This window comes from Zootoca vivipara, chromosome 15, assembly GCF_963506605.1.
Source record: "Zootoca vivipara chromosome 15, rZooViv1.1, whole genome shotgun sequence".
NCBI classification, from domain to species: domain Eukaryota; kingdom Metazoa; phylum Chordata; class Lepidosauria; order Squamata; family Lacertidae; genus Zootoca; species Zootoca vivipara.
In genome coordinates, this window is record NC_083290.1 from 4955614 (window position 1) to 4979757 (window position 24144).

At 42.9% G+C, this 24144-nt stretch overlaps 1 protein-coding gene across 2 annotated transcripts in view; it reads left to right on the forward strand.

The window, feature by feature from the left end:
• BRIP1 (BRCA1 interacting helicase 1) overlaps positions 1-24144 on the forward strand; it is a 110680-nt gene that overhangs the window by 67871 nt on the left and 18665 nt on the right. For both annotated transcript variants that reach the window (XM_060283117.1, XM_060283118.1), the window contains exons 14-15: positions 6951-7110; positions 8377-8498. In XM_060283117.1, coding sequence (XP_060139100.1) covers positions 6951-7110; positions 8377-8498 — 282 coding nt within the window. The remainder of the gene's footprint in view (positions 1-6950; positions 7111-8376; positions 8499-24144) is intronic.

Sequence of the window (24144 nt, forward strand, 5' to 3'; positions counted from 1 at the left end):
GGATGGTTAGAAGAGGAAGGACCTTAGTGGCTCCTCAATTATGCAGTGCCCTCCCCCAGACCTATTTTAATGTCTTCAGCCCCCCTTTTTGTTTTTCCAAGCTTTTAAACTCTACTGCCTTTTAAAGCTGTCATTACTACTTGTTACAGTTTTAGTTATTTTTCATTGTTAAATCTGCTTTTATATTATACTGTAAACCACTTGTTCTTAGATTTTTGTGGTCTCCTCCCCCCTTTAATATTTTTCTCCTTTTGTACAATGCTCAGGGTGTATCTACTATGGGGCATCTTAGCAAGTTTGGCAACATAAAATAAATAAATAAATAAATAAATAAATAAATAAATAAATAAATAGAGAGATGGTGCCACTTTGCATGATTGTGAAACTGGAAAGTGCTTCCTGCCTCAAACGTTTCATGACAGTAGTTGCCCCCTCCTTTGAGCTTTGACCTTCTCCTTTGGTCAAAGGACCTTCTCCACATCGTCCATCCAAACACAGGTCCTCCTAAGCCACCTTACCATTTCACTGGTTTTGTGTCTCTTTTTTATTCCGTTCCTGAAGTTTTATGCTGACTGTGTGTAGAACTTCTGTTTGACCCTTCAAACGCATTTCCAGCCCACTGGAGACACACTTTAATTTTGAAGCAGTGCTTATTCAAAAAGAAAATTCTGGTAGCAACGACATGAAGAGCTCTGGATGACGGGCGGGATGTGTATGTGTGTGCACATTGTGGGGAGCTTTTAGATCAATGTTAGTCCCCTGAGTGCCTCTGACTTTTTGCACTGAAGATGGTGCCAATAATGTGATTCTCTTAGTATTGTTATTCGGGAGATGTTTAATAGCTGTTCTACTGTCATCTTGCTTCACTTTTGCTAAATTATGCTGGAGTAGCTTCAACCTTCATGATTTAAGTAATTATTTCCAGTGTTGTCTGGGTACAGAATGGCTGCTGGGTGTGCCTGTGTCTGCCCTAGCTGTCTGTTTTTCGGCTTTAGGACAGCTGCCTTATAGTGAGTCAGATCACTGGTTCCATATAGCTCAATATTGTCTTCACCAGGGATAGTTATTGTGGTGCCCTCCGAATGCTGTCGAACTCCAGCTCTTGTCAGCCTCAGGTTGCATTTTTATAGAATGGACTTTTAGCAACTGGTAGTACTGGGACTTTGAGCACACCTCAATTTAGCAAGAGATGCCCCCCATTTGCTTGCAGGGCCGGCCAGTCCATGAATGCAGACTAAGCAACCATCTGAGCTGTCTCCATTTGAAGTCTGCCTTCACCAGCTATGTATATGTCTTAGAAAGAGCCACACCTTTGGATCAGGGTAGGACAGGGGCTGAGTGATGTCCCCTGCATGCCAGCAGACACTGTCAAAAGCCTTCTGGCCAACCAGAAGCAACAGATACAGAAACACCACTATGAGAAACTGGCATACTGATAGTATTAGCAACTGAATGTGTTATTTTATGTTGTTAATTATTACCTGCTCTTTGCCCTAAGGTCCAAGTGCAGGTTACAACAACTTAAAATACAACATTAACTTAGTTTAATGCAAACCACAATCACAAAAGTAGCAGGGGCTACAAATATACATTTCAGCATATGTAAAGGCAAAAATGGATGGGATGGGCAAAATCTTAATAAAACTTAGGCAGTAAAAAAAGCAAAACCCTAAAAACAAACGATAAACCCAGGCCAGTCTTGCTTCTTTGCATATTTTATCATATTGTCTATTATATTGATAGAGCTATATAAATTAATGGACACGATCCTGCAAAAGTTAAACACTCATGAGTCCTAATTTCAATAAGAAAGATAAGAAAGAACTCATCACAGACTTAATTTTCTTACAGAGGTTTGTGTGTGTTTTAATTACAAAAAGTGACAATGTGGAAGCATGCCTTTTCTACAGTGGCCCCAATCGTTTAGAACACCCCTGTACAAGAGGCCTCCGCTGAGATGTGTTTTAGATACTAATTGAAAACTTAAATTTATTCAGGCATTTCTCGATTTTTATTTTTATTTTAATTTCACTGCTCAGTAAGTTGTTTCAGAATTTTGCTTGTGGTTTTTCGCTGTATGCTGCATGCATTTTGCTTGTTTTTGTATATTTAGCTTTGTGATTTTACTTTTTTTTTACAAAGTACTTAGAGATTTCTATATATTGTGTATAAATTTATTAAATAAATAGGTAATAAATTAAATTGGAAGACATATTTGAAAGTACCAGTATTGTTAGTTTAACTTGCAAGATGACCAATGTAAATCCTTCTCCTAACTGTGGTTGTTCTACTTCTGTTCAGAATGCCAAAAGGTGTAGAAGTAAATGATGCCCCAAGGAAGCAAGATCAGCAGCTGTACAAGTGCTGAAACTTCTCAGTTTTCAGCTTATTTTCTTTTTAAGAAGCTGGAAATTATGCTAAACAGGCCCTAGGGCAAAACCTATATTATACAGCCTGGCCTTGTTTTGCTTGAGGTCTGGTGAGAGGGAGAAATGCCATCTGAAAAACCAGGAGATGCTGATAAAGAATATGAGGCAACAGCTCTTCAGGGCAGGGCAGAGATTGACTGACAAAACTGCTAAAAATATGAAAGGGAACCGTCTCGCTGCAAAGATAAAATTTACAAGTGGCTCAAGAAGTTAAATGACATGCCAGTGCTTCTTTTTTTTTAATGTCGGTTCACATGTAACATTATAACTGCTCTGGGCTGGTGCAGAACATAATGAGCCAGCCATGGAAAAAAACAGTCCCTCCTCTTCTGCAGAGAAACATCTCAGTTTATGGAAATCTTGGGACAGGTTTCAACTGCGTCTAATGCTACTTACGTTCCCAGCTTGATGTGAGTTTTGGAAACAAGGATTGACATTAGTTAGGAAATGTTTCTGTATTATAAAGGGAATCCTAGTTTGTCTTAGCTATGGGGAGATACAGTTCTGGTTCAGATATGAGTGAGCTGTAGTTTAGCACTAAGTGAATGAGCCTGCTTGGGTTCAAGCATTTCCACATCCCCTCTGCTCCTCCAGGAGGGAGTTTGAAAATATTTCCTTCCTTGTTTAATCATGGGTTTTTATACATTCCAAACGCAGAAAAACGGTGTTTAGTTTAAACTATGGTTTACTGAAATGTCCAAGATCAAACCATGGTTTCGGATCCTTGTTTGTTTCAGTAAACTACAGTTTAAACTACAGCAGCTCCCAGTTCAGGTGAATGTTTACTGCCGTGTTGTTCTCTGAGGTAGGGAATTCTTGACCATGGTTTAGCATTATATCTGAACTGCTCCCAAAGTGTGACCCTACAACAACATTTTCTTGGTCTTTGGGGTTTTACGTTTTCTCTAGCCCACAGAGATACCATCACTTGTGAGTGTTGCACACATACGTGTTGCTCAATTGCACAAGTTGGAGATGAAAATGTGAAATACTTAAACTGACCCCAAGTAATAGGGCAGGCATTCCTAAACTATAGCCCGGGGGCCGGATACGGCCCGAAGGACTCACTTATCCAGCCCGCAGTGACCCCCGCAGCCCGCTCTGACTGGTGTGGCGTCGTGCGACCGCCCACTTCCGGGTCACAGGAGCACCGGAAATAGCTTGCGCGCATGCACAAGCGTAATTTCTGGCGCACTTCCAGGACGGAGGAGGCCCGTGCGCATGCGCACAAGCTATTTCCAGTGCTTCTGCGATCTGGAAGTGCGCCAGAAATAGCGTGTGCACACACGTATGGGTGTGCACTCCTCCGGCCCGGTATGTTTGGTGACCCCTGTAATAGGATGTAACACTTCCTTCAAATTATAGAAACACTTCTCTCAAAAGCTCATCAGCATCTGTTGAATGTAGGCAAACTTCCCTACACCCTGCCTCCTCCCAAGCCTGCTCAGCAATCTTCACTGGGCAAAGAATCCATTTCCAAACAGTTTAATAAAACATATATATATATATTTATACTGCCTCACATTGTGAAAACTATTATTCCCCTGGGTGGAAAAGTGACTATCTGTGAACGTTAATGGCTTCTTTCTATGGCTTCTATTCTTAAGCACGACTCACTCTCTGCTTTTCTCAGCACCAAAGTGCTATTGTTTCTTCTGGCTAAGGTAGGAGTTCCTGTGAGGCATGAGAGCAATATATTTTATTTAGTTTTATTTATTAGTGGCATTTCAGTAGCACTCTCTGTCATAGCAAGAGTGTAAGGCAGGCCCTATGTAGCGTCCTTTCAATTATCGCATTGTGTTCTCTGTATGTGCACATTTTGTTAGTTCAAAATAAAACTGAGGCAAATGGCCAGGTGTACTTAAAGGGCTCAGGGCACAGGCTCGTGTCACAGATTTGCATAAATGTATAAAGTGCTGCTGGGCATATCAAGATGGCCGGGGGGGGGGGCTGAGGTCTCCCCAGTGTTACACTTTGAAGCAATGCTCAGCTGCCCTGTAAGTCCCCCCCCCTCAAAAAAAAAGTTTAAAAAATAGAATGAAAGGGACAGGAGATACCAAATGTTTTTCACATGAAACTTCCTGCTACCAGGAATTGGGGGCATGAAGACCCAGCAACACTTAAGCAACAGTATTGTTATGTTCTCCAGATGAGAGGGCCTCCTGCAGATACTCTCTCATCAGGAGGTCTATTCCACACAATGAATCAGGCTTTTAGTGTTGTGGCACCAGTCCCTTGGAATTCCCTTTTGTTAAATAATGGACAGACTGCTGAATATATTTTTCTTTCAACAAGCTTTTTAAAGTACAAATCTGGAGCTGTATTTGAATTGTTTTTAGAGGGGCAGAATATAAAATAAATAGTGATAACCTGCAGTATGAACCTTAGGAGTCAAAAAGTGTTGTTGTTGCTGCTGTTCTAAACTATTCTAAGCTGAAGGTTGTGCCCACAGAGGTCATCCCTGTTGCTCATGGGCTTTTTTCTGGGCTTCAAAATTTCCAGAAATTTTACATCTCTGCTCAGAGTACACACGGAAATTAATGGACCTAAGTTGTGGTCATTAATTTCAATGGGTTTCCTCTGGAGTATTACTTACTTTTGATACAACTCTTAGTTAATTGAAGCAATCTGCTTAACTAATTCACAGCCCAGTGCAATGCACGTGTACTCAGAGTTGAGCTCCTCTGTGGTCAAGAGGCAAATGTACAGAGCATGGCAGCCTTAAGTAATTTAAGTAAGAAGCCAATACAATTTGAATGTATTGCTTTTAGAGAGAGAGAGAGAGAGAGAGAGAGAGAGAGAGAGAGAGAGAGAGAGAGAGAGAGAGAGAGAGAGAGAGAGAGAAGTTGCTGGGAAACAGCCCACTGCCACTGTCTCCCAGATAAATGCACCTGGTGCCACCAGCAGCCGCAATGAGCGCCACATGGGAGTTACCATAATGGTGCAGGATAAAAATGTGGACCCCACAGTGACACTTGTTGGCCCGATGGGAGTGATTGACTTCATCTATGGCTTGTGAAGGCAAGCGGGTATACTCTAGAAAAGAGCAGAGAGGAGGTAAAAGGAGCAAACGGCCTGGTTATTAGTTCTCTGTTACTTCTGTGTTCAAGTTTTTGAAAATCAATATTGTTTTTATCTTGCCCTCTTTGGACATTTTGGATACATCGTTTTACACACATCCTTCCCCCTTTCATTCCACTTGCCACTTCAGAGTGCAAGGCATCTGACCTCTTCGTTGTTGCTGTTTAGTTGTTTAGTCGTGTCCGACTCTTTGTGACCCCATGGACCAGAGCACGCCACTCACTCCTGTCTTGTGACCCCTTTACTTCTTCCTTAATAAGCATTAAAGGGAACAGGTGTTCATGGATAGCTGTGTGTACTGCCTAAATTTGCTGAACTGGGCTGTTAGGTCCAAGTGAACTTTGGCACTTAAAGGGTTCCCGAGAGTTCAGCCTGAGGTTGCTGGATAGGAAATAAGGTTAAGAGATAAGGGATGCTGTGAGTGTCTGCTGTGGGAATTCCTGCAGGTTCCACGGGGAGCAGTTTTGCACTGCTTGAGGCAAAACTCTTAGAAGAAGTGAGTGAAACTACAGGGCAATAAGTCAGGCACAGCTCAAGAATGAATAGAATGAGCATAATAGCCATTATAATTCAACAGATTTATGTGTGTGGATGAGTATATTGCTGTGCATGCAAAATAACCACCACCCGGTAGGGACAGAAGACAAGTGCATTTACTGTTTGTACAGTTTAGATAGTTTGATGGGCCCAAGCAGGAATAGATAATAGAACAAATAAAACATGGGTCTTCTTCATGGATGCTGTGCTGTCCCAAATATTGGACAGCACATGCTTTATATACAAAAGGCTCCAGGTTCAATCCTTGGCAACTCCAGGGAGGAGAGATCCCTGTCTGAATCTCACTGCCAGTCAGTGGAGACCAGCTTTTGCCAGCCTGGTGCCTTCCAGGTGTTTTGGACTACAACTTCCATAAGTCCCACCTATTATAAGTGCTAAGCTAGGATATGGAAACGTGGGGGAACCAAAGTGAGGGAACTCTGCTAATCTATTAACCATTTTTCCCAAATAGAAATAAAATAAGCAGTGAAAAATATAAATATAAAATAAAATACGTATTAAAATCTATGTCAACATTACAAATCTGTGCAGTCTTGCCTAATTTTTTAAAAAATGATTGATTCCCCCCCCCCCCGGGTATCTTCTGTATGTCTTTGCAATGATAATTGTTCCATATGGCTGTGTGTCCATACATACTTTCTGCTTAGAGAACTCTGACGTTTCAAAATCCCAAAGCTGTTAAGTTTCATTTTCTTTTAGTGGGCTGCTTAAACAAGTTTGCAAGAAAGAGAGACAGAAAGAAATGTACATGAAATGGATTTATAGTTCTTTTCTGCGAACATCGTATTTTACCCATGTGCATATATCATTTTGATTTTGAAAGAAGCAGGAGAATCGGTAGGCATAGTTCTTATACTTTTGTTTCTGGGGTCATCTGTTCAGATGTTAGATAAACTGAAAGATCGCTGGCTGCACACTGGCTTATGGGAAAAGCTTGAACTGATTAAGACGGTCATCGTGGAACCGAAAGGAGGCAACAAAGCTGATTTTGACGAGCTGCTGCAAGTATACTACGATGCCATAAAATTTAAAGAAGGAAAAGGTAAGTGGCCCGAGTAAAAAATGTAGAAGCTTGAAAACTTGTCTGCTGAGGCTGGAGCAAGACCGTAGGATGCATGGCCAGCTGCTGCTAAAAGCCTGTGTCAAGTTCCACCACCTCAGAAACATCTCATACAACTTCCTCTGTCTCCTGACCTCACAATGTTGCATGTTTCTTTGTCCTCTCTAGATAACATTGCCTGCCTCATCTGGGGGTAATTTCATAATATAGTAAGGCAAGGGACACAGGTAAGTTGTGCTGCATGCTATATAGCAAGTGGCAGAAACTAGACCAGGCATCCCCAACCTTCAGCCCTCCAGATGTTTTGGACTACAGTTCCCATCACCCCTGACCACTGGTCCTATTAGCTAGGGATCATGGGAGTTGTAGGCCAAAACATCTGGAGGGCTGAAGGTTGGGGATGCCTGAGCTAGAGCCATGGCTTCCATTTTCAGCAGCAGCCTTGTATTCTTTGCTATGTGTAGGTCTGCCTTTGTTGCTGTGTATTGGGAGAGAAGAGGAGCCGAATGGTTGGGCCAGTGTTACCACAGGAAATGACAAAAAGCCAGTTAGTAGGTTCAAAAGCTCTATTTTCATGAAATATACCTGGTCACAAAGAACTTTGAACTGGAGCACTCTTCATCAGGGATATATTAGAAATTTGAAAAGAAACTGCATTAACAACAACAACATAATATAATATTATTTGTTGAAAAATCATTCATGACATTGTGCACAAGTGATGAAAAAAATGCATGAATTGGGCAAGAAAGGTATTGGAAATACTCTGAGGTTGATGGATTCTCACTAAATCCTTGGTTAGGCATAAACTCCAAAAGATGTAGCGAGAGAGAGTTCTACAGTAGCCCAAAGACTTAACATATAGGGTGCTATTGATCCTTGCCTGTGCACAAAGGTGATGATGCCCTGAGTCAGCTTGCTGAGCCAAACTCAGTGAACTGCGGTTGGCTTTTGTTATATGCTGGAGAACCGGTTTTTACCCTGGCCTTTGACACCTGAGAGATATAGGGTTGTAGAACCCATCCAATTATTTTAAGTGATTTAAATACTGTATTTTTACATTGCCTTAACCCACCACAACCTGGGACCTTATGGTTAAAAGTGGGTAAGAATTCTGACAAATAAATGGATAATGAGGAAGAAGACTGATGGTGTCCATATTGCGGCACCTGCTTTCACTGGCAAGAGCCAACTTCATCAGCTGTGCAGGGGATCCATAACTTAAGTTCTTTATCATTTTCATTTAAGATGGGGCGCTTCTTATTGCTGTCTGCAGAGGCAAAGTCAGTGAAGGCTTGGATTTCTCTGATGACAACGCCCGTGCTGTTGTAACCATAGGAATTCCATTTCCAAACGTGAAGGACCTTCAGGTAGGAAACTTGACACTGTCAAAATCACATAAGTGGCGTCATGTCTAGTTTCAGTATTTTATTTATAACTGCACACTTGGCCTCTTTCCAAAAGATGGTGTTTTTTGCACATATAAACAAAAAAAAGTTTTGTACTCATTTGGTTTAGAGTCTTGGTTGACCTTCATCTGAATGTGTCCTGCTGTTAGAGCTCTGCTGTCACCTGCTGTAGCTTATGCTTGTTGCTTGAAGGCCTGCACACACACACACACAGGCCTGGCACAAGGGTGAGTGCACTTGTGGCATCCATATATTGTTGGACTTCTCTACCATCAGCCCCAGCCAGTGAGGCCAAAGGTCAAGGGTGATGGGAATTGTAGCTCTAGTCTACATCATTCAATACAGAGGCTTCCTATTTATTGCTTGCTTTTCATGGTGACTGATGTTGCACACCTCTGTCCCTTTCTTTGCTATAATAAGTTCCACGCTCAGACTCACGAGGCTTCTTGCTCAACTTTCTGACAAGTACTAACAAAAGAAAACCTTTAGGAATGCCCTCCCATCAGATGTCAAAGAAATAAACAACCATATGACATTTAGAAGACATCTGAAGGCAGCCCTGTTTAGGGAAGTTTTTAATGACTGGTGTTTTAATATATTTTTAACCTTCTGTTGAAAGCCGCCCAGAGTGGCTGGGGAAACCCAGCCAGATGGGCGGGGTATAAATTGTTATTGTTATTATTTAGGTGATGTGCTTGCCTAGCTGTTTGCTATTATTACTATTACTGCTGCTGCTGTTGCATTTATTTCCTACTTTTCTCTAAGCTCAGGTTTTTCCCGCTTTCCATTTTATGTTCACAACAACCTTGTGAGGTAACGGTAGGTTAAGTGACAAGATAGTGGCTCATCCAGGCTCACTAAATAAGCTTAATGACTGAGGGGGGATTTTAACCCTGGTCTTCCAGGTCCTCGTCCAAGATTCTTAACCACTACACCACAATGGCCTGAAGTCATAACCAGTCAGAGGAATTTCATTGCTACCATATTGGCCCTATCCAGACATGTATTTTAATCTGTAATTTTACCGTACCTTAGAGCGTATACTTTTATCTTGATTCTGTTCATTTTAGGGGTTTATCAGCTTGTTTTTAATGCTGTTCTTTATTGACAATTGTAATGTATATTTTGTTATTTGTAAACCACTAGGGCATTTAATCAAAGTTAAGTCATTTACAAATCTAACTAAATAAATTAAATATCTTAAGTTAGGCTGAGAGCTATTACCAGGGTACGGTAGTTATAGACATAGCTGCCAAGTTTTCCCTTTTCTCGCGAGGAAGCCTATTCAGCATAAGGGAAAATCCCTTAAAAAAAGGGATAACTTGGCAGCTATGGTTATAGATGCTTGAAATGTTGCCGTTTCCCCTAGATTGTGTAAAGTTAGGTATTGTTATGCAAGGTACTGTATAGCCCCCCAAAAAAGCCACATCATTTGGAAACATTGCTCAGTTTTGACCAAAGTTTGCATAAAACCTGAATTGTATTAAGAATGATAATATATAACTAAATGGAAACAGAAGACAATGGAAGATCACTACCACACTCTCATTTGAACTTGTGGAATGATTTGTTGAACTGAGCCAATACAGACATTTGGGGCATTAACTTCTATTCTTGTAGGAGGTTGTGATGACCAATATGTTGTGTGTTCTTTGTTGCTTGTGTGATTCTGTTTACCTAAAAATGAATTAATTAAAAAAAGAATGGCAATATGTATTTACAGTGAGAAATCTCAGGACACCTTGAGACATCTCCAGGAAAAAGCATTGCAATTTGGGTCAGGTTGACCCCCGTTTATGATCTGAGTGCTGGGAGGGACATGCGATGATAGCCTTACATCAGCAAGTCAATTCACAAAAGCCATTATGGTGGTTTGAAGAAGAAGTAAACCGTCTAGACCTCTTTTAACTTCATCCAGTAGGTGTTATTGAGGAGCACTGCATTTATTCCCCTCTCCCTCCAGCATTCTGTGCTGAGTTTCGCCCCTGGTCAGCTTGGCCCTTGGCTGCAAAGGTGTTTTGAGCATTCATCTGTCAGCTGTCTTTGGGGCCATGTCAACACAGCAGTGTAAGCAAGCAATGCTCTCTCTGTTGAATTCCTCCCTCTTGCAACTGAAGTAATTGAAGTCTTTCCTGAGACTGAGGCTGAGGGCGAGCAACTGGGAAGGTTAAGTACTTCTGAAGAAGAGGGACTTGACTTGGCTGGGGAAACTCTGACATAAAGCGGCTAGAGGCTACCTACCATTACTGCACATCTGCTGATGCGCTTTGTAATAGAAAAACACACTGGCACACAATAGAGCTGGTCTGTGGACCTTTGTTTATCATCATCATTATTATTAGTTTACAAAAATGTGTGCATTGTCTCTTTTTTCAAGTTGTGTTTTCTACAGATCAGTTTCATTTGTTGCAAGACTTTCGCTTTACATGCAATATTAGTTTGGGAAGAAAAGGGGTGGGGGTGGTAATGCTTCTATTCTTTTATTTAGTGTATGTGTGGGGTTTGGTATGGGTTCTCTTACTATTTGCTTGCTGTATTTCCTGGGTGGTGAGAGAGGTTGAGGGTGACCTAGGGTGCGGCTGGTTGTCTTGGTTGACTGTGGTAAGATTTGTTTATGTGTGTGAGTGTATGGGGGTGGATTTTTGGATGAGGTTAGGCAGATTGAGTCGTATGCTGTCTGCAGATTCTTGTTGTTGTCTTGTTGGGCTACATATGTGATAAAGGGGAACCATACTGGGGTGAAGGCGTCTTCTATTTGTCCCCGTTTCAGTTTATTGGTTAGTTTTTCTAGTAAGATTGTTTCCCATACTATTTGATACCATTGGTCCATGATTACTCCTGACAGGTCTCTCCAGTGTCTGGCTATGATTCTTCTGGCTGCTGAGAGTAGGTGGGTTATGAGCTCTTTATAATGTGAGTGGGCAATATTATCTTGGAAGATGTTCAGTAGGGCCAGTTCTGGGGTGACCTCTAATACTTGCTTAGTTATTTTGCATATTTCTTGTATGACTGATGTTCCAGAAGAGTTGGATTTGGGGACATTCCCACCACATGTGGAGGTATGTGCCTGTGGAAGTGAAGCCTCTCCATCATTTTGGCAAGGCTCCTGGGCATATCAGCACTAGTTTCCATGGTGTTAGGTACCATTTGTAAGTGAGTTTCAGGGCGAGAAATTCCTGGTATAAACCGTGGAGCCCTCTCTTAAATGACTGTATCGGGAGCCTCTTCATGTGCCTTTATCATTTTAACTTTGTGATTGGAAGGTAATTAGAACATACTCTTGAATCTCATATTTACACATCCCACCAATAACCCTATTAAGACTTGTGCAGAATCACAGGACTTAAATGTGTGACAGATCTTATTATTCATTTTGATTATTTTAAAAATTGTCAGTTGTTTAATATCAATGTTGTTTTAATGAATTGATTTTCATAATGGTGACACCTTTTGCATTCATCTCTTGGTTATATTTGAAGAGAATTAACCAATCTCTGCCCCTCCCACTCCAGATATACCGGTAGGGAGATTTTCTGTTGCAAAGTTTGAGAGTTGCTATATTAGTCCTTAATGAAAGAGAACCAGGGTGTTTTGAAAAGTGGAGCTTTTGCACTTGCTTGTATATTATGGGAGTGAAAAATAATCACTGTAATCTTCAGAAGCTGGCTGTTACAGCAAAAATAAAGAGAGTGCAGTTAAGAGTCGAGCACAAAGCTCTGGTGCTCTCAATGGGTAGGGCTTTGGGGAAGCAGGAAAATGCATTTCTGAGCCAAAAAATGACTTCTTTGGCTGTGACCAGATTTCCTCTGCCCACCTCTGGGACTTCAATGTTGAGGTAGGAAAATGTGATTTTTGGAGCCAAGTGTGGCTTGGTGAGCCTGACTTGTAATTTACTACTCTTTCCTCGGGGACCTAAAAATAAGGAAAGTCTCCGTGAAATGTTGATAATGGGCAGCTCTGAAGTGCAGACCTCAGGCCAGTGTTCCCATAGAGGATTTCTTCACTTCCACCTTTCCTAGATGACTCTTAAGAGACCATAATTCAGTAAGAGCCACTTTCAGTAGGAACGTTGCGTATGAGGCACTGGGTGTAGAAATAAACAAGCGAGGATTTTTTATTTTAGTGTGTGTGTAAAATTAGAAATTCTTGGCTTCCTTTCAATTGATAAAAATATAGCTGTGATGTGGTTTACACATTCATATGTGTTTGTATCTCTGTCTTGAAGTAAAGGCCACTGTGGTTCGAATGTTAACTTAAGAAGGTATCTAACAGCATAATTTGTGAACCATGATGGAGTACATCAATTCAGTTACACATTTCAGTGCTTCAGGATTGTGTTAATGAGGCGAAATATTTTTCAAGTTCACGACCCTGGCTTCTTCACTGCCCTGATGAGGAATCAATTGAATCGAGGTGACTAATGCTTCTCACTGACAGGACGACTTTCGATTACCCATCAGGAATACCTATGTACCCATGTCTGCCCTATTGCAGCTAGCAGAGAGAAAAGACCTCTCTTGTCATTGCCCCATCTGCACTAGAAATTATGCACTCTGAAATTAAGTGCATATTGACTGTTTGCTAAAATGCAATAAACTGACTGACTGACTGACTAACATTATACAGCCATGAAGTTGACTGTGTGACACTGGGCCAGTTGCTGTCTCTCAGCCTAACCTACCTCACAGGTTCTAGTTACAGGTAGGTAGCCGTGTTGGTCTGCCGTAGTCGAAATAAAATTCCTTCCAGTAGCACCTCAGAGACCAACTAAGTTTGTCATTGGTATGAGCTTTCGTGTGCATGCAGACTTCTTCAGATACCACAACCTCATAGGGTTGCTGCGGGGAGTAAAATGAATTTGGAGCGGTGGATGGGAAACCCATGTGTGCTGCCTTAGGGTTTCTGGAGGAAAAGCAGGATATAGGTCTAGTAAAATAACATCTTTCATGACCTTATATAAATATTTGGCCCTTATAATTGCTGTGAAACGCTGCCCTCTCAAAATAGGAATGCCACTGCATCATTCAAAGTTACAGTGCAGAAATATTTTAAAGGAAATTGCCAGTTAAAGGTGCTGGAGGCTACCTGTAGTTTTATACAGCCTTGTAAAGTGCCTTTGCCAGATGGCAGCAAAACCCGTAACACTGAAGTTCAGATTAAGGGCTTGGGGTTGGCAAACCACTGCTGGAGTGACATTTAATCTCCATACCTTGGCACGGGTTTCAGAAAAGGTTTCACCTAAATATACCCTTCAGTGAAACCTTCTGACAAAGAGGCAAACTTTTCCTTTATACCTTCGGTAGTTTACTTTTCTGATCCAAGAAGGAGGCGGGAGGGGGGGGAATATTCCAAAGTGATTTTCTTGTGTTTAGCTTGTCCTTAGCAAGTAGCGCTGACCTTTAAGTTTTTACTTTACTGTCAAAGTATGTCGAAGGCTTTAAAAGTGAAGCTATCACCTTGGGGAATTGTAAGGATGACTGACACTTACCACTTCACCTTAGACGCAGTGGCACTGAGCGTATGCAGCCGCGTTGTACCTCAAGGGAAGCTGTTTGATTTTTTCTTCACTTCTGCTTCACTGGAAATGGATTGGATTTTCTCTTCAGAGGAGAGTTTTCGTTGCATTAGATTTTAATCAAGTCACTTGCTCGCAGTCCCTCAAAGCCTGCACAACTGTGATGAGTAGATGGGGCCCGGGGTGAATGTGCTACATGATTTGTCAAAGCCGTAGAACTTCAAGATCTCAGAGAGGCTGTGTGCTGTAGTTTGACAACACTAGAAAGTGTTTTCCTGGTTGCAATGTTATATAAGCCTTCCCTATTTTCTTTGTCACAGGGATTAAGGACGCAAAGGGGAAAGAGCCAAGTCCAAGCTGTATTGTGTATCACAAAGCGAAAGCACCAATGTGGGGTACTGGCTGGAGCGATTGTCTAGTAAGGACAGCCAACATGGTGCCCTCCAAATGTTGCTGGACTAAAAAACCCATTATCCCTGGCCGCTGGCCATGCAGGCTGTGGCTGATGTAAGGTGGAAACTAACCACATCTGAAGAGCACCACATTAGTTACCCATGCTCTAGAGCAGGCACCCCCAAACTCGGCCCTCCAGATGTTCTGGCACTACAACTCCCATCATCCCTGACCACTGGTCCTGTTAGCTAGGGATGGTGGGAGTTGTAGTCCCAAAACATCTGGAGGGCTGAGTTTGTGGATGCCTGCTCTAGAGAGACTCGGGTTCAAATTCCCAAATAGTCCAAGATCACCCAGTGAGTTTTAGGACTGAGAATTTGAACCTGGAACTCTTTAGTTCATGGGTAGCCAACTTGGTGCTTTCCAGATGTTGTATTCCATCTCACATCAACCCTAGCCACCATGGTCAATGGTCAGGAATGATAGGAGCTGTATCTCAACAAAATCTAGATGGACGGAGTCCAAATGATTGGCTCATATATCTTCATTGATGGGCAGACTCATATATACTTATTTAAGTTGCTTGCATACCATACCACCCTTCTTACAAGTATACTCCAAGGTGGTTCAGAATAAAAAAAATAAAATATGTAATTATAGGTATGGGAGAAGGCAGTCAAGAGTACTCTGGAAGGACATCTTCAATTCAGTTGAGAGATCAGGAGTGGACTGCAAAATCATGTCCTTCCTACCCCTTCCATTTGCCTCTTGCCTCTACCATGGGATTTGTTCTTGCCTGCCTTAAGCAGAGTGAAGTGTTGCATCAATCAGTCATGGTTAACATGGTTCCTCCTTAACCAGGGTTTGCGCTGAACAGCTTCAGCTCTTGTTTATACAAGAGTGATACAGATATCGTGGTATGTGTGAAAGGGCCCTTATGACCTAAATGCAAACATTTAGCTTTCATTTGTGAGACTCTGGTCTTTTTTTATGTCTGCTTCGGCAGCTTGCTCTTGCAATAGTTTCAAGATAGCAGTCTCCCCTTCGTATTTTAGCCCCAGAAGACTAATAGAGACTTGAATGTTCAAATCTTAGCTTTTAGTGACTCCACTGAGGAGCCTGGATCTTTTGAAGTATGCTCTTGTGACCGCCCAAGTCTTTATACATGCACTATTTAGTCTTAATTCTCACAGATGTTACCCCTCCATTTGAAGGTGGTGGGGATGTTAAAAGCTGCAGTGTTTAATGCTGCTCCCACTTGAAAAGATTTTTATTTATAAAAAGACCGGGGGGGGGGGGGCGGTGATGTTTTACTTCTCACACTAGCTGGCTTTTACGGCTGCTTGGCAGTCACTAGGCCAGGGGTGGGGTGTGGGGGACAACTAGGTGGCAAGCTGCATTGTGAAGGAGCATAATCATTGCTATTTCAGGTGGAAGCAAAGCTCTTCTGACATGTGAAATCTTGAGCAGTTATTTCTCATGTCGTTTTCGTATAGGAATGGGATGTGTCTCCCGCTTTCCCTCCCTCTCTCTGCCAATGTCAGATGTTGAACATTATAATCTGAAAACATTAAGCCTGGGTGCCAGCCAACCCCCCTCTCCACCCTCCCGCCGAACATCAGAATGTGAAAATGTTAGGACTGTGGTACCAAATACTAGATGACAATGGCAGAAAGTTTCTGCCTCTGCTCTGTTCAGATGGCTGAGAAATGGCCGTCTTTGTGACCGGTGAAAAAGGGAATGTGGATCTTCTGTTTTCTCAAATGATGTTGGCATTGGATCTCAGGGCCATGACTTTTGAACTTCCTGGAAACTTTTCCACATGGGCTTCTCTCTTAAGGAGAACCCAGTGCATCTGGCATGCAGTACTTGCAATATTGCAAAGAGTTCTTAGGTTATCGTCCAAGGCAATGGTAGTCAGTATCTGGCCCCACAATATTGCTGGAGTGCAACTGGCATCCTCCCTGACCATTGGCCATGCTGGCCTGGAGTTGATGGGACTTGTAGCCCAGCAACATCTGAAGGGCACCACGTTGCTCTTGATCCCGCATCTTGGATGCACACTCAGTTCAAGCTAGGCCTGTGGGGCTTCACTATCACTCAGCATGTGCATTTCCAAGGTTCCCCTTAGTTTGGGCATAGGAAGGAAAGATTAGTAGCAGTGGGAAAACCTGTATTTCAAGGAAGCTCATGGGGAAAGACCTTAATTCAGCGTTACCATATTATTAAGACCAAGGTCCTTTAAGGACTGCCTTACCCTGTACATCCCAAGTAGATCACTGAGATCATCTGGGAAAGCCCTTCAGGCTCCACCCCCTTGTATAAAAATTTAGGGGACCAATCCTCTTGCTTGAAGACAGGTGTTCTTATTCTATTCCATTGCCTCCCTCCTGGTGTGCTCCCTGCACTTCCAGACTGGTTCTTCAGATTTGAGGGAAGGCTGGCTGTGAGGTCCAGGCTCTGACACAGGTCTGGGAGAGGGACATCTATCCTTCGCCTCAGGGAGCAGAATATATTGGGCTGTTCCTCCTTGTGGCTTTCCTAAACCACCCATTCATTTAGTTTGTAAATGCTTAAGTAAAAGCCTATTTTAGTTTGTTCTCCCCCAACCCGCACTCCCCATTAATTTTTAGCAAGATATTGCACTGTATTAGATTAAAGCTGCCTCTCTTGAAAATTGTGGAAAATGTACCATATTTTTTTTTATAAAAAAAAATACAGTCTGTTTTCTTTGTATTTAGGATATGCAGTGCTGTTGTGGTTGTTTAGTCATGTCCGACTCTTCGTGACCCCATGGACCAGAGCACACCAGGCACTCCTGTCTTGCACTGCCTCCCGCAGTTTGGTCAAACTCATGTTCGTAGCTTCGAGAACACTGTCCAGCCGTCTTGTCCTCTGTCGTCCCCTTCTCCTAGTGCCCTCAATCTTTCCCAACATCAGGGTCTTTTCCAAGGATTCTTCTCATGAGGTGGCCAAAGTATTGAAGCCTCAGCTTCAGGATCTGTCCTTCCAGTGAGCACTCAGGCTGATTTCCTTAAGAATGGATAGGTTTGATCTTCTTGCAGTCCATAGGACTCTCAAGAGTCTCCTCCAGCACCATAATTCAAAAGCATCAATTCTTCAGCAATGAGCCGCCTTTATGCAGTGTACAAAGCCAAAGCAGCAATTTGTCAGTAAAATTTATATTGCGATAGTTTGCCCTGATAACTGTGTTTACAGTATGCTGATACTGAATGGAAAATGTTTCTTCTGCAAATTCTTCCTGCTCTGGTGTGGGTTTTTGCTTTAAACTGTTTTGGGTCGAAAGGTTCCTGCTTTGGCTACAGATAAAACCTTTCTGCATGAGTGTCTGGTGGACAATGTGTTTATTTTTACTGAGGCAAAGTTTTCTTAATGGTTTGAATCCGTACGTTTTAACAGGTTTAGCCCTTATATTTATTTAATGGGCTGAACTCCTGCTTCTAAAAGGCTTTATCGCTCAGGAATAAAGCAGTGCCATGCCGATCTTAACATTTTGTTTATGTGAGGATATTGTAATCTCTTTAGAGCTTCCAGTGTCACATGCTCTGAGAATCGCATCAGCTTTATGTCGAAGCTGCTTGTTGAACTAAGCCGATGTTTCCAAAATCTTTTGATTTTTTTGGGGGGGGGTTAAAGTTGGAAGCACACTTGACTCCTACATTCAGAATGCCCTTGCTTCCTTCCTATCTAATCTTGATCAGTTCCTAGAATAAAAGGCAAGCATGTTCCTTGCAAAGGGCAAGATAGCTCAGTGATATTGCCCCATGGCTTACCTCCCTCCTTATTGCCCCGTCACCCTTGGATGTGATAGAGCACCTGCTTTGCACATATAGAGTCCCCAGTTCAATCTCCAGCACGTCCACATAGGGCTGGGAATATCCCCTGCTTGAAACCCTGGAGAGTCACTGCCAGCCAGTGTAGACAGTACTGAGGCATGTGGACCAGCTGTCTCATACCCCAGTATAAGGCTTTATGTTACTGTGTTTGTTGTGTGCATGTATCTTAACAGAGCTTGAATGTCTGATAAAATAGAATATGCTTCCGTAGAGCTTTCCGCAGTCAAGAATAGGGGAAAGATTCTTCGAGTGGAATTTGTCCAGGGTCTCATCTGGCACCTTTTCTCTGGCTTTGAGTTGGTGGATAGACAGACTGAGATGTTTAGGCATTTAGATATTTAGGCTTTTCCATCCGAAACATAGAAGGCAGCCGTGTTCTTATCTCCAACCCCTTTGAGGTCAGTTCAGCTGAACAGGGTTGCCCAAGACCACCCAGCAAGCTGTGCTGAACGTTTGTGACGCCCTCCTAACGTTGTTGTTCATAATTTTTCTAGCTCATTTAGTATTCCCCACACCCCAAAAGGCACTTTGCAAATTCTTGCCTCCTTTAGCACTGGCACAGACTTCATTGTGTAAGCTAAGCTGAGAGATAACAGCTCATCCAAGGCCACCCAAAGAGCCGTGCTGCTAGCCTCCCAAACCTGGAGCCAGCGTGGTGTAGTGGTTAAGAGTGGTGGACTCGTAATCTGGTGAACTGGGTTCGATTCCCCGCTCCTCCACGTGCAGCTGCTGGGTGACCTTGGGCTAGTCACACTTCTCTGAAGTCTCTCAGCCTCACTCACCTCACAGAGTGTTTGTTGTGGGGGAGGAAGGGAAAGGAGAATGTTAGCCGCTTTGAGACTCCTTAAGGGGTGTGACAGTGTCTTGAAACTACCAACATGAGTCTGACCAAACTACGGGAGGCAGTGGAAGACAGGAGTGCCTGGCGTGCTCTGGTCCATGGGGTCACGAAGAGTCGGACACGACTAAACAACAACAAAAGGGGAGTGAAAGGCGGGATATCAAGTCCAAACTCCTCCTCCTCCTCCTCTTCTTCTTCATCTCTGACTTGATGCTGTGCATACAGGCTTCTCTTGGAGCAGCACAATTTCAAGTTATAAGAACATAAAAATCTGCTGGATCAGGACAATGGCCCATCTCGTCCAGTACAGTGGTACCTTGGTTTACAACCATCATCTGTTCCGGGGGTCACTTTGTAAACCAAAACAGGTTGTAACCCAAGGCGCTCTTTCGCCAATGGGGCCTCCCAAAAAAATTTTTGTTCGTAATACCGGTAATAAAAAAAAGGGTTGTAATCCAAAAAAAGTTCGCAAACCGGTACATGCACTTCCGGGTTTGACGTGTTTGTAATCCAAAACGTATGCAAACTAGACTGTTCGCAAACCAAGGTACCACTGTATCCTGTTCTCACGGTGGCCTGCCAGATACTTGTGGGGAACGTGCAAGTAGGACCCAAGCACAAGAGCACTCTCACCGCTTGCAGTTTCCAGCAAGTGGCTTTCAGAAGCACTATGGCCTCTCACCATGGAAGCTGAGCAGAACCATTGATAGACTTACCCGCCATGAATTTGTCTAATCTCAAGTATTCTCTACAAGGAGCTGTTAAGTAGGGTATGCTTTGAAAGAAAAAGAGAAGCCCTATGTGAACATGAGCCTATTTGGAAATCAGCAAAGGAGAGGTGGCAAAGAATTGAGAAACCTGTCCAAAATGTGGCTTCAGCTCCATTTTAAGAACATCGGAAGCTGCTTTATACCAAGCCTTTATGGCCCTCCCCACATTTTAAGAAACAAACGGTTGCTCATTCACAGCAACCCTGAAAGGTAGGTTAGTCCAAGAGACTGTAAATGGCTCAAGCAGCCCCAGTAAACTGCATGACTGAGTGGTGATTTGAACCCTGATCTTCCATGTCCTAATTGAGCACCATTTAGCACTACAATATGGTGATTTCCAAACCCAGGGTCCACTAGGTTGTTGGCAGCATATTGGCTGTTGGTAACATATTTTGTTCTAAGGCAACAGTTGGTGGGATTTGTTTGACGACAACAAAAAATGAAGCCTTGAGTGTCACTTACCAGTCCTTTGGAATATTCTGTAAGTAGAGGTTCAGCAGGCACCTTCTATAGCAACTTTTAAATGCCTGCTGAAAACTTTTCTATTCCGTCAGGCCAGTGCAGGAACTTAAGAATGCACCCTTCCACAATGGTTAATCAGTATATGTTTTTAACTTTTCATATGGGTTTTATGTTTCATTGCTGTAAACAATTTTTTGAAAAAAAAATATTATTGATGTTCTGTAATGTGTTTTTTCTGGGGACGCGGGTGGCGCTGTGGGTTAAACCACAGAGCCTAGGGCCTAGGGAATCTCAGTGATGGGGTGAGCTCCCTTTGCTCGGTCCCAGCTCCTGCCAACCTAGCAGTTTGAAAGCACGTTAAAGTGCAAGTAGATAAATAGCTACCACTCCGACGGGAAGGTAAATGACGTTTCTGTGAGCTGCTCTAGTTTGCCAGAAGCAGCTTAGTCATGCTGGCCACATGACCCGGAAGCTGTACGCCGGCTCCCTCGGCTAATAACGCGAGATGAGCGCCGCAACCCCAGAGTCATCCACGACTGGACCTAATAGTCAGGGGTCCCTCTTTAATGTGTTTTTAATGTTGTACACCACCCTGGGATCTTCTGATAAATGCTGGTAGAAAAATTGTATTGTTGTTATTGTTGTTATTATTCTGCTGTGATTTTTTTATGACTTAGTGCTATATAAATATTTTAATAAATGAATAAAGGAATTAAAAAACAGGGGTGAAGCCCTCCGTTTCAAGTGTGCCCTCCCTCTTGATTCCCCAAAAAAGAATCTCTCTTCTATCCCTTACTGTATTTCACCCCCCCCCCTTTGCTAAAAATCTTATCCATAATGTGTAATTAACCTTCTGCATGGAGAAAGCACTGAAAAATGGGCACTTGAAGAAGGCGATCCAGGCCCTTTAAATCATTCCAAAGCATTTCTTTGCTCATAGATTGGAAGGCAAAAAGTTTTTGTTTACAGCCTGTTCTTTTCTTTCTTGAAAACTCGGCTTGGTGTGGAAATGGTGGGGAAGGGGATGAAATAGAGCAAGAGGAGGGAACATTCTTGGTTAATGTTCGGTTGCAGGGGAGGTCTGTCTAATTAAGCATTAAGGAAACAGTGGTTAACAGGTATAATGCTGTTAGACTCCGGCTAATATGAATGCGACCGTGACCTCCCAGATAGATCAAAGCCTAATCTCTCTGACAGCTACAAGATGACATGGCTTGCCACAGGCCTTCTGCTGCTCCTCGCTGGAGCTCTTTGTCTGCAAAGCATGCCTGATAGCTAGGAGTATATTTTTAAGGATGAACAGGTAGAAGTAAAGGGCTGTCTTTTGACATTTTAACTAATCCCTTCTAGCCTGTGCTTTACTTGCACATTTAGGATATTTGCTAGCAGGAGACGCTGGCTTTTCCACATATGCAGCATGTCATGTTGAATCGGGCGTCACGGTGATGCTTGATAATGCAAACGTATACAGTGAAATGGATTCTGATTGTGTTAAAGTGACGTGCGCTGACCTTTTACCTGTTACGTGATTCACAAGGGATGCTTTAACTCTTAATGAGCAATCACAGGGGTTTGAATTTATTTTCTATTCTGTTATTAAGCAGTGATACACTGTGTCTCTCTACACACACACACCCAAAAGCTGTCTTGTTATTTAAAATAGCCGTACAGTTTTTATATCCAGGCGTCAGCAACTAGAAGCCCCAGGGACAAAGCTGCCCTTTGTGTCACCTCATCCCTCCAGGTTGTCAGCCCACAGGCAAAAGCAGCGTATGGAGATACCAAAAAATATGGTCCTCTTTGGAAGGTCGACGAAAATTGCCCCCCTCCCACACATTACCCTTCCCAGGAAAGTTAGTTGCTGACCAAAGGCAGCCTTTTATTTTCCTTCATTTACTTACAGAGATTCATGTCTTGCTTAGCTCAAGAAGGGCAGAGCTACGAAGTAACATGGGGTGGCTAATTTTGCATGGCATTAGGTGCAAAGAAATGTAAGGCACAGACCAGATCTGCCCTGTGAAGGCAGAGCCTACTGGACTGTTCTTTTGCATAGGACCCTTTCAGCAACTTTAAAAGAGGATTGGACAAATTCATGGAAAAGGCTGTCTCTGGCTGCTAGCACTGTTGGCTATGCTCCAGCCCTGCTATTGGAGGCAGTATGTCTCTGAAAGCCATTTGCAGGAAATCACAAGTGGGGAGAGTGCTATTGTACTTGGGTCCTGCTTGGGAGCTTCCCACAGATACCCGGTTGGCCACTGTGGGTAAAGGTTACTGGAGTTGACAGGCCTTTGGCCTGATCCAACAAGCTGTAATTTAGTTCCTTGGTGTTCCTGTGAGGTTGCAGAAGAGAACTCGGGTCTCAGGCAGCCTTGCTGCACTGATCATCAGAATGGAAGGGTCAGGTTGTGTTTTTTTAAAACAAATATATAATGAGTTTGGAACTGGAAATTGTTTGCAAAAAGTACTTGGGGCCTGTTCTATATAAGGCTTGCTCAGCAAACTTTAAATATAGTAGGGGGAACCTTCAGCCCCCAATCAATAAATTCTGAGTGACGGAAACAAATATTAGATCTGTGAAATCAAACTGGATTTATTTTCTGGCTGCAAAGTTTGAATTTGTAAATTTGACAGGCTGTTTTTTTTAAAAGGGCATAGGCACATAAAATAACATAAAAAGAAAAGAATCCTTACCCAAATTCAAGTTGAAAGTTACCTGTCAGAAGTGGTTAGAAGTCTTCTATTTTATCTCTTGAAGCGTGTCCTTTCAGTTGTCAGTTTTAAAAGGTTAATATAGAACAAAAGAGCAGTGAAATTAACCTTCCTTTGTGTAGCTTTATGCCTTTCGTTTTTCAAACAAAACCTGTTGTTTAGCTTGAATACCAGGCCTGGGCTTTTCCATCCTGATCCAAGTGCCTTTGGAACAGGAGGGCAAGGAGCTTGGCTTGGCTTGGCTTGCTGGTACTCAATATTCCACTTTCTGAAAGATTCCATCTCGTGTCTGAGCAGATAGATGTGTGAGGAGGAATTCTAACTATTTTTTAGCCTGTGCTTCACAACAGAGGAGAGGTAGAATTGTACCCCCACCTATCCAGAGGAAGTACGTGCCCTGCTTCCAGGGCTACCAGTTCCACACACTGGATGTAATGGATGTCTTAGAATCATAAAGGTAAAGGTACCCCTGACCATTAGGTGCAGTCGCGGACGACTCTGGGGTTGCGGCACTCATCTCGCTCTATAGGCCAAGGGAGCCGGTGTTTGTCCGCAGACAGCTTCCGGGTCATGTGGCCAGCATGACTAAGCCACTTCTGGCGAACTAGAGCAGCGCACGGAAATGCCGTTTACCTTCCCGCCGGAGTGGTACCTATTTATCTACTTGCACATCAACGTGCTTTCAAGCTGCTAGGTGGGCAGGAGCTGGGACCAAACAACGGGAGCTCACCCCGTAACGGGGATTCGAACCACCGGCCTTCTGATCGACAAGCCCTAGGCTCTGTGGTTTAGACCACAGTGCCACCCGCGTCCCCATATTAGAATCAAACTATTAGAATCATAGTTTGCCCTAACTGCCCTTTAGATCCAAATCATAATTTGTGTTTCAGGTGTTCAGGCAAAGCATGGTTTATGCAGTTTCCCACTTTGCTGAGAATCCTCAAAGGCGTAGCAAAGTGAGGAGACGTGCACTCAGGGGGAATAGTGGGGTGAAAGAAAAGAAAGGTGGTATCAACCATTTCACCAACGTGTACAGTGTTAACAGACTGAGAACCATAAG